We start from the raw sequence: 15532 nt of genomic DNA on the forward strand, positions 1-15532 counted from the left end.
GTGTACAAGTATGAAAAGCGGTCTTAAAAACAAGGCTGCAGTTTACCTAAATTTGTGCCAGTGTGGCTGTCAAGAAAACGCTAACTTGCACTCCCCTTCTGCTCACTACAGTGTCTATAGTGTGCTGCAGCAAAGCTTCTGTGCAGCCACATTGAAAGCCAAAAAAAAAAAAAAAAAAAAAAAAGGATAAAAGGTGGTAGGGGAGGGTTGAGGGAGACATTTTTCATTCAAGTCAGTTCTCCACAAACACTAGTTGAGGATCAAGGGATGTGTAAGAGTCAGCTACATTGATTTTCTGAAACTTACATTAATTTTCCGAAACTGTGAAAAGTATGATCGATAAAATGATGGAAGTCCCAACAAGGAATTTTCTAGATCCAGTAACTTGCACGTGTCCCCATCCAACATTACATTGGCAGCGTGAAGATGGCCATAAGGAAAACCTTTCTCATGTAAGAATTTTAATACCTGAAAAAAAATCCAAGACAGAAGCACTGTCACAAGACTGTCTGATAATCTCAAGATCTCAAATGCTCCAGTACTAAAGCAGACAAATAATAAACGAGGCCTCTAATTTAGAATGCCTGCTCAACTTGATCTTCTATCTGCATCACCTTTGGCTGATTATTCATTCCCATTTCACTGGTAACATTTCTCACAAAACAAACATTTGATGCTAATACTCAAAGCTGGCTTATGGACACCTTCCAGAGAGATGTGGAAACAAAGTCACAATTCTACAGAATGTTAAAGTTTTAAAATTAAAAAAAAAAAAATTAGTGACAACGATTTTGTGGTCCATATTCCGTAAGATATGAATTACTTCTTTCCCTTTTCTCCCCATGGTACATAAACTACACTACCAACTCTCTCCCACCTCAGCTCCACATGTAACAGCTGCCTTTTTATTATTCTTTTTTTGTTTATTTTTTGTCAGAAGTGGCCTCACACATACATATCTAAATTCAAGTACCAGCAGTTAATCTCAATTTAAATTTAGCTTTGAAGACTGCTGCCAAGAAAAAAGCTTGCATACACAGAAGTTTGTCTATTTTTCTACTTAGTTGGTCTCAAAAAAACAAACAAACAAAAAAAAAAATCAAAACAATCAAACACCCACCAACACATAAAGGCTGGTAAAGAAAGCAAAAAAAAATTACCTCTAATATTTGTCTTCCATATGTTTTTATTTGCTGAAGTTCAAGACCTTGAATTTTTTTAGGATTGCAATACTTCTTCAGGAATGGGTCTTTTGGTTTTGCCTTTAAAAGAAGTATACATATCAAGTAGCATGCCCAGAAAAGCCAGGAATTGTCTTAGTTTGCTTAGCAATACATTGTAAACAGTTTTAGAAAAGACTGTGGTCATTCCAACCATTTGAACTGGGGGAAGAGGGAGAGAAGACATTACCTTATAAATAAGGTCCTTTAGTGTCCCTTTTTCACTGAATGGTCTAATAACCAGTGCTGAAGATTCATTGGCAGTGGCAAAAGTGATTTTGTAAATATAGGGATGCTACCAAAAGAAGAAACTCTAGGTAAGTTTCAGATGACAGATTTTGTAATTAATTTTTGCTTGATTCACAAGAAACACAAGATCGGTCTGAATTGTATGTTTGAAGTAATAAATTGGATTCTGTCAGTGACATTTGCTCAAGTTATTCACTCTTACCCTGAAGCAAATGCAAAGAAAACTTCACAAGGACATTGCTCAATATCCACAATAAATCCAGAAAAATCCACTGTCCTCTTTGTTTTAAAAATTAAAAGACTGGGAGTTTAGACAAATGAAGAATCCACCCCAATTAACACTTAATACATTAGCTAAGCTAAAAAATTCATTCATGGTTTTATACAACTATGGCACACAAGGAAAGACAGCATTAATAATTGTCATAACAGCCCTACATCTTTAGAAATCTGCGTAACAACTTCCTGGAACGTTATGAAACCAAATGAGACAGCACATGTTGAAATAAATTACATGTGCAACACATACATCAACTGAAATTGCTAGTTAGGAAGAGACCCCTTGTTCAGATCTTATTTTATTATACTGGGTTTGGTCTGGTTTGGGGGTTAAAAGGCTCATTTCCAGCCTATTTTGGTATGTGCACTTCCAAGTTTCAGGACTACATGGACCCATTTGAAATACCATCCTTTTCAGCCAGTCCCTTTATTCGGACAGACGTCTACTGGATTTATAAGGTGTCAGTTTTATAATTTGGCATCGCACAGGAGCTTACACTGTACAGCCTTCATCACGCCTCTAGTAAGACATTGCTGTCCCAAGTTCAAAGAACCAAAGAAATAATGACTCATTCCACTGCCTTGTGCACTGCTGCCCAAGAATATCCCCAGTACACTGGATAGCAATGACACCTAGGCAGCACTACCCTAACAGCCTAAAAGTATTGAGAAGATGAAATAAAAGCTCGTGATCTCACAGTACTGTACCAGAAGAGAAAAATACAATTAGCTACAACTCTGAAACTTCTGTAAAAATCCTGCAGGTTTATTGTTTGCACTGAGAACATGTTAGCTCATATTGCACGGGGAATTTAATTAAAAGGTTTACACATCTTTAAATGAAAGGAAAATTACAAACTATTTCTAATAAGCTAGATGTACTTCTGCAAGATCAGCTTTTGCAAGCACTTTTTTTGTGCGCTGGCACAATTTAAAAGTCTTCAAGGAATACTCACAGAGCAGGAAGAAAGAAGTTTCACAGCATACTGTAAGTCTTTGTCAGACAAGTATTTATCAGGGCCTAGATCAGCCTAGAAATAAATAGGAAAAGAAAAGGCATCACAATATATGTTGCATTCCGTAAAAAAAAAAAATTATCTACATTCTGCTCTCACAAATTAAGACAGCTGCTCAAAGGTAAATTTTGGACAGCAAATTACACATAAAGAAGCAAACTTTAAAAGGCTGAATGAGTAAGGTCATGCTTTCACAATACAAAGCATCTGACCTTACAGTAAGCAAGCATTATTGCCTGCTTCCTCCTCCGTATCTGACCTCTATTACTACCACTGTATGAACTCTGCCAAACCCAAACTGAAGCACTGTGTAAACGGTGAACTAGTAAAGCATAACTCTCACCATTCTTCCCCTTCACCAAAACCACCTCTCCCCTTCTTCTGCAGGTTTTAGCAACACCCACCCTCCAGTAAAGTCTCAGTAACAGCTGTGCTGATACAATTAAGAGGGCAACAGGTTTCAACACAGGAGCATAACTAAGTGTTTAGGAACAACAAACTATTTGGCGTCCAAAAATGCCTGTGGCAAAGGAGCAATTTGTGCCTTTCTCACCTACTAGCTTGTCAGAACCACTAAACAACCTAGTAAAAATAACCCAATATTGAAAAAGAATCGCCCTGTTACTTTTGGTGAGCTATGTGACACTATGATCACCAGCTACTTACACCATTACAACTAAAAAACAGTAAATGGGGGTGCAGGAGTGGGAACCTGGCACAGAAATTTTCAAATTGGACTTGCCACCAGAGGAAAGAAGCAGAACTTTCCACACCACACAACCAACTAAGGGCTCTCAAGATGCTTTCAAAGCCTGAGCTCTTGAATCTGTCACTAACACCAGGTAATTGATACAAACAAAACAAGGAAAGATAATTATTAAAGACTTGGGAATACTATAAAAGTATATATACCCAGCTTAACATTAGCCGTTCCTTTGGTTGATTCTTTATCTTCATTAAGAAATATTTCTTACGTATTCGCCAACCTACAAGAAAAGAGTCATCAGCAGGTTTAATTAAAACATTAGTAAATGACATTGCTTACAGGCAGCACAAGGTTTGTAAGCAAAGATGGTACTGTTACCTTAGGACAACCCACTGGAAAAAATAAGACAAGTTTTCAAGCATACATGTTCTTCTTACCTATATCTTTTAGTGGCTCCACCACTTCCCACTTTGGCTCTGATCGGAAGAACATTGAAACATGCTGTAAGGCAATTTCTGGAAAAAAATAAATGTTTTTGAGAGACTATTTAATGTGATTTTTTGCACATATTAAGTAAAGTTCAATGCCAGAAGGAAGCCTGCAGGAATTAAGACTCAGTCAGCAAAATCACTTTAAAAGGAAATCAGATAAAAACACAGTTACAGGGCATTTGCATTTTTAACCTGAGAAGTCAAATCCACTGAGAAAACAGAGAAAGCGCTGCCTTCAGAAAACACAGCTTAGTGGGTTTGCCTTCTATTTCTACTAGATCTACATTTCCAAGCCTAAATGCAAGACTTTCCACAGCTGGAATACCCTACATTACATTAAAAAATGTTTTTGCCATGCCTGTAGAAGTGCTAACTTGTAAATCTCTTAATGTGCGTCTACACCGTCATTTTTAACATGTAAATGCATCAGCTCTTTGTTTTGCTACATGTTATTCTGCCCTTTTCAGTGCAGGCAAAGGTATTTTTCTAGCTGTCATGATCCAACATGCATTTCTGAGACGGAAAACAAAAAACAAAACAAAAAAACGACACCCTTCTGGTTACTGAATTCTCCCACAGCTGGGAATACAACTGGTGTATTCATGAAGCGATTTAAGGGGAAATCTCAGTGGGAAGTGGTGACAGCAGGGGCAGAAAGGGAACCATGCCAGCAAGGAGTTTTCTCTCACATGGCTTATCTTGGTTTAGAAACACAGCAAAAAGGTAAGGATGCACCATATCTCTCTGCAGCCTGTCCTCTCTCTAAAAATATGCTATGAAAAAGAGAGGTAACAATGCAATAAATATCAGCTCACTGCTCCAAGATTAAAAACAGACAAATTGATGGTGTCTCCAAAGACCATAGGCAACGATTTGATTGCTACTTACTTCTCTGCAACTTGCACAAAAATAATTTTGATGAAAGCATTCAGAATTAACACAGAAATCACAGTATCTCCTAAAGGATTTAAACTGTTTGCTCAGCATTAGCCAGACAAACTGCATCCTTAAAGAGTTACTAGTAATCTACATCTCCTCCACAGCTTAGCATAAACATCCGGGAAATGTTCTTTGCACTTTGAAGCTGAAGACAGAAAAATGTTACATAAAGGGAGAGCAAAAAGACAAGTGAAAAGGAAGCAGTAAGTTCCTGCTTGAGTAGGCTGGCTGTGCTTTTATGAAAACAAGCTTTGCATTTTGCAAAGAGTCTGTGGTGTGGGTTTTATCACGAAGGGGAAGTTTTTCAGTCTATCACACAAATTCTAACCATTTCCAGTGGATGAAGCCAGACAAATTCAAAGAAGAAACATTTAATAATGAAGAGAACCGATCACTGGGATACTGTTTTAAGGGATGCGTCCCTTTACCAATGGGGGGAACATGGCTTAATCAAGTCATGGAAAAAACATTGAACCTATCTCAAACAATGTGTTCTAGGAAGTGCCACAACCCAAAGTGATAGTGGGAGCTAGACAAGATGATCACATTTATTTCCCTCGATTTGAAAAAATCTAAAGAAACATGATAAACTTAAGCTTCACTGTCCACAAGATCAGCTATTTTAGCAGACTACAGAACTGACAAGCTTAGCTCCACCTCACACCCTGGTAAACAAATAACTTGTAACCCCCAGCTCTCCCATTTATCACCAGTTGGGGAAAAAAAATAGATTTCGGTTTCTTTAGCACCCTCTCCAAGTTCATCTTATTTAGATCCTGGCCCTCAACACTCCTCTGTAGAATGATTCAAACATTTAGATTTGACAATCACAGCATCATTCATGTACAGACCTGGAGAAACATTATCATACCGCGCATGTGGTTATACACGAGAGTGTTGATAGCTTGTGTAGCTACACGTAATAGTTTTACTTCCCCTGTAACATGCTTTAGTGTAAATCCTTGCCAGCATTAATGGAAGACATGCACACACACTAAAGAGAAGCCATAATGCAGTTTTACAATTCCTCACTTACCAGTGTAGTTTACAGAATAGCTGTTTGGGTCCAAAAATTTTTTTACGAGTTCACAGTTAGACAGTATGTGATGGGAAGTAATTACATCGAGATAGGCCTGGAGTCCTTTCTGTCTTTCAGCAATGAATTCACGTTCCATATTTCCAATCAACTTTTTTGGAGGAAGAGGTAGACTTAGAGTTGAGATCTTAAAAAGAGAAGGAAAATTACTAACAGTGCTCTCAAAATGCCTCGGGGACGTAGACTAACAATCCAGAAAATAAAAGAGACTGAGCAGTGAGCTAACTACTATATAATTATTTCTATACCGTGTATATACAAGCTTTTATGGTTTTTAAGGTACTATTATCAGAGAGAGGTAGTCAGACAATAGCTTGCATCTCAGTGTGAAGAGATCCATAAACGGAATGACACTGAAGATGCAAGCTGATAGATTTTTGCTGGTGAGTCATGCATTTAAGATCACTACACAAAGCTTTCAGACACTAAATAGCTCCAGTTCTCAGCCAAATCCTTTGTATGACATACCTTTGCACACATACAGAAGCAGCACACAAAACAAAAACACCTTACCATTTTCTCCTGCTAGATTTATGCTTTATTAAAGAGATGCAGATCAATAACTTTCCTCTTTCCTCTACTGCTTTTATGGGTAATTTACAGCCCTTATTGTCAGTATTTTAAATTTGTAACTTCAGATATGGTGCAACTTTTCCACTTTCTTTTCTGAATTTGTTGCTATACATTTTTTGAACTGCTGTGTATCTTTCAGCCTAGAAATAGCTGCAATCTACTGGCAGATATACAGTAGTTGTTTAATGTTGATGTGTGACCCAAAGCTTCAGATAAAATCTGGGAAATGCTTTAAAATAGGAAAATGAAAAATTATGCAGAAACCCAAAGCTTTATGTAAGTCAGATCAAAGAGATCATCTTCAGGAAACAAAACTAGGCTGCATACTGTTTATATTCAATTACATCATATGAATCGCCAGAATAAATTTTTCATGTTGTTAACACATCGCTGTCCTGCAGATCAAAGCATCTGCCTCAGCTATGCTGCATCTCCACAGGTGTTATCTTTAAGAAAGGCGTCTCGCAGGAATCAATTCCATTAAATGCAATAACCTCACTTCTAAGCCAAACAGGTCACCAAGGAGAAGACAGGGACTTCTGAGGGTTTGAACAATCCTTGTTTTAACTTGTGGAAAAATGGAAGGATTAGTTCAACAAACTGTGGCTGAGGTAGCAATCCCTCTCCTTTTCTTCTCCTTGAACACAGGAATTATTTCCCCCTGCCAAACCTTCTGGCTCTGGCTACACATCATAGGCTGAAAAAGAGCTATGGCTACATCTGAATTACAGAAGATGTTAATAAAAATCATTCTATCCACTGAGCTTTTATTAATGCTCTTTTACACCAAAAGGAAAAACAATAAAAATCCCCAAACAAAATAGCACTACTTACAACCTGCAATTCACCAAATCAGAACTTTTGGCATACCACTCTTACCCCAACAAAAGTTTCTAAATAAAAACAAAATGCATTTCTGACATGACTCACTTGAAAAGCATGTCAAACCACTGTCACCTTTACCTTCTTGACCTGACAGCTGGCTACCATCAGAGCAAAAAGGACTCTAGTTCAGACGCTTTCAAACCACTACTTCTTCTTTTGTTTCATTTCAGTCAACCACACATTTTCTATTTTCCGTCAGAAAGCGGCCTTCGTCCCCTGGCTTTTGTAGCTGTCTGCCAAAACCCATGGCACAGTGAGAACATTGCCTACCCCAAACACCACCTCACTGAGGTCCCGACCTGCCCAACACAGGCATACATCCCAGTGGCCCCAACTCAGACCCAAGGATAGGCTTTGCCACAGAAGAACCCGGGAACCAACTTCCTTATCTTCGAACCGCAGCCTGCACAGGAATGTCTGCTCAAGAGCTGCAATAAAAGGCTTCACAGAAGCCAGATATCTTGCTGCAAATAACTACCAGCAGCTCATTTAAAAGAGCAGAAGAGCAGGCAATAATCTCCACACATCTCTGTCAAAGAAGCAAAGAGGAAGATATGCAGGATGGCCTGCAAGGGGCTTTTCAATCTGGTATGTGGCTGGGGCTCGGGGAACCTGGCTTGAAGCTTTCTGATGCAGATCAAGGTTGCAGACATACACCTCTCCTTATTACCAAGCTGTCTGGTAGAGCTGCATCCCTTAGCCTAGAACATTCTTAAATTCTCAGTCCTTACTACTATTGCACAGGTAGCTTCAGATTAACAGTAGAAAAACTGCATTTCAACTCAGCTGCAGCTTTGTGTTCAAACTGAAGCACCCAAACCTACAGAGATTGAGCATGCCACAAGAACTGAAAGAACTTCGAGCTTTGCATGCAAAGGGACCCCAGCAGCATTTTTTTTTCCAGTGACATTTTAGTTTTGAAGGAAAAGGATATATATATTTTTTTGTATTTTCTACTGCCCCTTTTTTTGGTGGTGGTTTGTTTGGTTGTAGGATTTTTTTGAGTGTTTATGTTTTATTAATTTCTACATACACAAGTGAAAGCTTAAAATGTTTAAAAACAGCTCACAGGACCTGAACATTGTGATGAAATATTGTTGCTTAAGAGTTCTGGATGGGAAGAACTGAGGAGTGCTGTATGTCTTAATGGATCAGAAAACCACAGCTCCAGCATCACAAAGAGCAATTTATAAAAAAAAGCTCAAGAACAAAACAGTTGGGGGAAGACAGTAATTTTAGCATGTTTCTCATCAGCTACTGTCTTGTGTCTCTCGAGCCCTGGCATACAAAACAAGGCTGGAGAATGGTATTTGTCAAAAGCAGAGCTGTGCAACCTTGATAGTGGCTTAAAGCTCACCTCTGCTGGGCTGAAGAATGACACGTCTGAGGGCGGCTCCCTACCAGAGTTATGGAGAAGAGCCTATCTCCAAACACAGATACATCTTTGCCCTTCCAGATGGTTGAAAGCAGAATAATCTAGGAGCTTGAGATTCAGGGAGCAAGCAGGAGTTTGCACTGATGAAGGCCAAATGTTAACGAACATGTCCTGTTAATTTAGCTTCCCTCTACATATCCTCCTATCCAAGTTAGAGGGTTACATCTCGACGATTCTGTTTGATCCTTTCTAATCACCCACCCCGGCCTAACCTGTCATCTCTAAATTTAAGGTCTAAAAAGGTCTGTTGCCTTTTCCACTAAAGCCGCCTCATTTGAAAGTTAAATGAGAAGACAACAAAGCTTTCTCATGCTTTAACACGTTCCCCATGGTTAAGAGGGACTTACAGTAGCTTAAAAAATAAAGTAAAATGAACTATCTTCTTTTTAAAGCCTCATCAAAATTGTTTCTCTGTGATCTCTATCAAAACTTGACAATGGTTGAGACTACAATGACTCCTGTGCACTACGTCGACCAGCACCATTTCATTTCCTTGTGTTCCCACAGGTGCCTATCTAATCTTCAATCTTGGATTTTGCTGGAGCAGGAGATACCTTTGTATTGCATTTATTCAGCACATCACACGAGAGGTTTCTGGGTCATGACAAAAGTTACTGTGTGCTACTGCATATTCAACAAAATAATTACACAACCCAACCACACTGCCTCTATTGAATTATGACTAATTTGCTCCCCCATCTACCTGCTAATCTGCTTCAAATTATTCCTGCCCTATCGGCGTGCACGATTCAACATCCTGACATGTTTTTGCTCAACGAGGCTCATCAAGCAAATAGCTGGTTTGATTGGGGGGGAGGAGGGGAGCGGAAGCTATATTAAGTTCCCAAATTCACACATTTAATGGGGGGAATTAGTCATAAAAATACACCCTCAAGTCACAGCAGTGCTTGCTTTTTGTCTTGCTTGCCTAGTACCATGGAAATCTCAAGTAACAAGTTTCACTCCAGGAGTCACTGCTGCTTCCCCCCTTCTCCCAAACACGCTCCTATACCCTGCTTTTTCCCACACAAACTAAAAAGAAATAATTGTCCTAAAAAGCAAAAGAAAACACAGTAAGTCCTGTGTTTAAGTCAGGAACACTTTTCAGTGATACAGAAATCCATCACATGATAAGCAGCATCTGGAAGTGCTTTTAGACGAATATAAATAATGAGACACATAGCACTTCAATGCTGAATTTATAAGGTTGGTATGTGCCTTGGCTTTCCTCAAATCAAAGGAGGAACAAATAATAACACACAAAACCGGAAAAGTCACAGTACTGAAGGGAAAGATTCAGTATCTGCCAATCTCCACCATTTATATATAAATTGGTCCTCTTGATGCTAAAATTGTAATTTTACAAGAAAAAAGCCTAAGAGTGAAAAAGTATACATTCAAGTTACATTTGAAATCACAGTTTCCCTTTATAGCAATGTGAATTTGTATTTTTTCTTCACTACAATACACAAAAATATCTCAAGATATTTTAAATATATACTTCTGACATTTTATATTTATATATCAAGGGTAAAAGTTACCTGCAAGCTATTATTAAGCAAGTCGAAGTCGCTGTATCGCCTCACAATCTGCAAAATATAAAGAAAAAGTTGAGGAAGCATATTACTTTTCTCATTATCATTTTACTGTTCAAAATCCCATTAGAGAGAAGTAATTCCCATTTGTAATTCTCTTCTTTTAGCCATTTTTGTACAAACGCATAACTACTGGATTTATGACATACTGCCAGAGCACAAGGAGTTTTTAAGGATATCTCAGCCAGAACAAAAATGCATTCCTGAATATTATCTTAAACAGCTTTCCAAAAAAAAGATTTATGAGCGAAGTTGCCTACAAACAATGCATTTTTGCCTTATTAGAAGCAGCAATTTTTCACGATCACCTTCATCACTACTTCTAGGTTTTACTGGCTGTGGATTAGCAAGGCTGTGATTTTAGCACTAGAGAAGGCAAACTGGCATTTGAAATTTAAAAATGACAGCCATACCAACACATGGTAATAACATGACAGGCATTTTTTCTGTTTTCCTGGAAAATTCACAATAGCAGCAGACAACTTGCCTTCTGTAGCTGGCAGTAACAGTGTTTTTCTCAGTTTTTGACCAAAGTATTCAAGCACTTTATGTTCTCAATTTACACCAACATTCCCCTCTCCAGCTCAAATTTAAGAAGCTAAGAAGAGAGAATTTTCAAGTTCTTCCTAAAAAGGCATCTTGGTTCCAGTACCAGAGTTTACAAAATTACCTGCCAACTGTTTTCTGCTGAAATTCCTCTCTGAACACGGATTATGTATTCCTAGTAAAAAGAAAAAGTTATTAGGAATGAGAACTAGTGAGCTGAATAAAGTTATTAGGCACTTCTCCAAACGTGACCACTACTACCCGATTAGGAAACATTCAGAAGCAGAAAATTCAGGTCAAGACTTCAAGCTTCAAGGTGAAGGTCCAAGCTAGGTTCATTCAGACCATCACCAGCAGCTCACCCGCTGCTCTGCAGAGTTAAAGATGAAAAGAGGTCCAAGAGCTTGCAGAATGAAGCACCCTCAGTCAAGGAAAAGGTAAGAGCATACTCAGCAAACATCATCTCTACTGAGAACAGCTGAATTAACCTGTCCCCACCTCCAATATCTAACCAGTGCTCCCCAGGAATTACTGCCTCCATCGTAACAGAGCAAAACGCCAATACACACCCAGAGCTGCCCAACCTCTGGTTATATTTACATGAAAAAGGTTTGGCATGTACTTGAGTAACTAGAATAGATCAGTTCCTCACCACGGTAATTCTTCATTTCTAATGCAAATTTAATTATAGAATCATTTAGGTTGGAAAAGACCTCTAAGATCATCAAGCCCAAGCGTTAATTTAAATTATCCTTTAGATTTTAAAGATCAATAATTCTCCCACCATGATTACACTCAGAAAGCACAATTCTTCTCAGTCTTCTCATTTCAAGCTTCAACCTACCTTTTGTAGACTAATACCTGGTCAATGCAGCAATTTAAATAATTACTTTAAGAACAGATACCAAGTATTTTGTGCACCTCTGCAGAAAAGACATACTTTGAGGAAGCAGTGATTTTGTTCATTTCTACTCTTTTGGAGCAGCTCTAAAAACACTTTGGGCATTTTGAGATCATATACAAGGCTTTCTAGGAAAAGGACTATATTTTCTGTTTAAAGATAGTCACCATATTGTTTAATTGGCAAGGGAATAAAATTAGCTGTAAGTATAGTGATAGGTGCTTCCTTTAACATTTGCATCTAATGAAAGTTCTATGAATGAAGCTTTTGTTAAAAAACAAACAAAGAAACAAGTCTTGTTACAGAGATCTGGCCACATAATGTACATTGAAAGACAAGAAAATGAAGAGCCAGAACGTTACGGTGCTGCTCGAGAGAAGGTGATGCTGAGCACTGAGTGTCAAGGAGCAAACAGAGCCAGAAGAGGTGGAAGAAGCCACCCAGCCACCTATGCTTTTACACTTTCCTCCCAAGTTGGAAGCTGCAGGCCAGGAGCACGTCCCACAGCCTTTTCAGCAAACCCATCTTCTCCGCTCTATTCAGCCATGGATGGCAGAACCGCACTCAGCTCACACGGCTTCATTCAGCCCGGTACTGACTTTCAAGAGCACCTGATAAAACTTTTCAGTTTCCAACACCACCCAATTGTGCTGAACGGCTTACATCAACAGGAGTCTCGCAGAAACAGAAAGGTCAGAACGGAGCCCTACGGCCAAGGTTTCCTTCGGATATTAAAATTAATGATGCATTTCAAGTTATCACAAATAAACAATAATGAAATACATTTAAAGCAAAAGCATTTCCAGCACCTTAAGTTTACATGCCCAGTTTGTCCATTCCATAACTATAACTGTACCTACAAACGTGGCACGTACCCGCACACCGCACAGATAACTCCATCAATTGGCTGTCTGATCCATGAGGTGTTATAAATTCAGCTGCACAGTCAGAAATCCAGCACAGACATTTGTTATTAACCTCGTTCAGGTACAATGAAACGTCTTCTGTTTTTTGGGGAAGCTGCCTTCAGAACCACACAGAACTCACTCTTCTCTTTCAAATGAAATTAATTAAGAGCTTATACACTGAAGAACAAAAACGTCACAGCGAACAAAGTGGAGCACATCAGAGAATCCCACCTTAGAATTAAACTTCCATTTAACACTTATCACCATGAAAGGGAAGTAGTATAAAGCAAGAATCAAGACTACTGCAGGCAAGAGCCGAAGGCAACACTCATCAGACGATGTTACCTTGCCTGTTCAGCCTCAGCTCACCCAGGATTTATTTACTGGAGTTTCCTTCTGAAGCACAATGCTGTTCAGGCAAGAAAGCTATTTCATTTTCTCAAATTCACACAAAATATCCTTTATCAGCAACAGCTATCAAATATCTGTGGCAACTTTGAACCTCGTATCCATGAGAACAAATTCAAGACTAGTAAGCATGAAAACCACAGTATTTGACATTATAATGAAGGTAATTTCCTGTAAAACAAGAAGCCCAAATCCTCAGCAATGGTAAGAAATCTCCACAGAGCTGATTCTAATTCAACCAGTTTAATAATATTTGGAAATTTTCTAACAGAAACCAATTAAGCAGACACATGGAAACGTAAATTCACAGCTAACATGACTTTTCCTATTTTGTGACTGTTACTGCATTTTGGGAAGTAGGAAGAGACTATTTCACTCGCAGCCAGAAAAATGCAGCAACTGCTTATTCAGCAAGTCTCAAAGGAACACTGGCTATTTCTCTGAAAAAAAAAAAAAAAAAAAAAAAAAAAAAAAACACGTCAGGGATGATTCACCGTGTGCAGTCAGTCATTCATCTTTTCTAGTATTTTGAAAGCAGCAGAGTTATTGCCCAACCCCTTGGAGCACTCACTCGTTATCCAGCGATTAACCTTCGCTGTTGTACTCCAAGAAAACGCTCCCGGACAGGCAGAGCACACCAATTCATTAGACAACTGTCAAAGCATCATACTGCATACAACCACTCTGATCGATATGACAGTCGTCTCCTCTGCAGAGCATGATGATAAACAACTCTCTCATTTCCTTCCTTCACCAGATCTCATTTTCGCAGGACGATTATGTTACAAAAACAGACTTGGGGCACAACTGTGTTTTCATGCAGACCATAGGGTTTTCCCATGCAGTTCTGGTCAGGTGCCCTAAAGCATTAATTGACCCCAGATTTTATGTCCCAGGATTCACAACCTAGAGCAAGAGAGCTCTGCAGACGTGGCTGTTAGTTTTGTCTGTGATAAAATGTCCCACCACACTCCCATCAGCACCAAACTCACTGAAGAGTTGGCCACTTCAGCACTACATGGTAAAGACAGCTAATGACACAGCCTGATTTTAGCAGGACGGAGACCATGCCCATGCCCATAGGAAAGAAATTGAAGCTGTAAGGAAGACAGGCACACTCCGAACAAGTTCTGTTTGACTGCATAGAACAGGAAAACGTGACAGACGGGGCTCAGCTCTGATAGCTGCTAGCCCTTTCTCACTCCCGCTGAAAATTTTCGGTATTTAAGACCAGGCTCAGTGAGGTCTAATTTAGCTACACTTTCCCGTGAGTCACACAGAAATCCCCATGTCTTTCACTCCTACACGAACGGCTCAGGATTGTTTCCAGGACTCAGTTTACCGAGCAACTTCAACAATGTCCCAACAGCTGCCAGACTGCACAGAAAGGTCTCAGCAGGCAGAAGAGGGATGGCCTCGTGCTGCCGATGCAGCCCCGGGGCAGCAAGCTCACCAGCATCCGCTGCACAAGGTCCACCACTGCTCCCAGGCCACCTCCTGCCCCTCAGGGGTCCCACGCGGGTCAGGTCTGTACGCCCGCTGCTTTTCCTCCCGGTACTGCTGAGCCAGTTCCTGCCACAAGCCCAGTGTTCCAGCAGCAGCCCGACACGTACACGTGGATGCGTGTATTTAAAGATGCCAAGCAAAGCAGTTTTACCTATGGGAGCGCTTCCAGGCTGCTCTCATTAGTCAAGAAAGAGGAAAACAGTGTTGGGAGCAGGGAAAGCTGTGTGACCCCAGCCTCACAGTCGTTTCCTAAAATCTTCTTCCTACCACTACAGAGAAATGGAGATTCCAAAAAAAAAAGTGTTTTCCAAACATCCACATGGCTCAGTGACTAACATGCTGCCCTTCTCCAATCTTTTGCCAACAGGAAGCCCACGATTACTGCCTGGCATTAACATTACCCTGATCTTACCCAAATCATTCTGCTTAACCACTTCCACACAGAGCCACTCTGAGGTGTTTTTTCCTCGCATTCCCCAAGATATACCTCAGCATTCCAGCCTTAGTTAAAAGGCCAGCATCAGCAGTTCAGAGCCTCACAGGTAATTTTGTCAGCATTCCTAGGTGCAAGTCACACTGCAAAGTATGTCAAAACACTTCACAATTGTTGTTTATCGGCCTTCCTAGTTATTAAAACAGAAAGCAGACAGAAGAAAAGGCTTTTGTGGAGACAAAATAGGAAACCAAGAGGTGCAATTAGAGAGAAATATTAAAAAAAAAAAAAAAAGAAAAAAAAAAAAAGAAAACAAAACGTAGAGTCTTTGGCCAATATTAGGTAA

At 39.5% G+C, this 15532-nt stretch overlaps 1 protein-coding gene across 6 annotated transcripts in view; it reads right to left on the reverse strand.

Annotated features, from left to right (window-relative positions):
- Window positions 1-15532, reverse strand: part of PXK (PX domain containing serine/threonine kinase like) — a 34833-nt gene that overhangs the window by 13818 nt on the left and 5483 nt on the right. For 5 of the 6 annotated variants that reach the window (XM_082768606.1, XM_082768605.1, XM_082768609.1 and 2 more), the window contains exons 2-10: window positions 11155-11205; window positions 10431-10478; window positions 5937-6123; window positions 3908-3985; window positions 3677-3750; window positions 2705-2779; window positions 1411-1515; window positions 1161-1262; window positions 307-468 (exon numbers count right to left, since the gene is read on the reverse strand). In XM_082768606.1, coding sequence (XP_082624732.1) covers window positions 307-468; window positions 1161-1262; window positions 1411-1515; window positions 2705-2779; window positions 3677-3750; window positions 3908-3985; window positions 5937-6123; window positions 10431-10478; window positions 11155-11205 — 882 coding nt within the window. Of the gene's footprint in view, window positions 1-306; window positions 469-1160; window positions 1263-1410; window positions 1516-2704; window positions 2780-3676; window positions 3751-3907; window positions 3986-5936; window positions 6124-10430; window positions 10479-11154; window positions 11206-15532 lie in introns of those variants that run through there. The other variant, XM_082768610.1, reaches the window with a different exon arrangement.

The sequence above is a fragment of the Aythya marila genome (genome assembly GCF_965140915.1).
Source record: "Aythya marila genome assembly, chromosome: 10".
NCBI lineage: Eukaryota > Metazoa > Chordata > Aves > Anseriformes > Anatidae > Aythya > Aythya marila.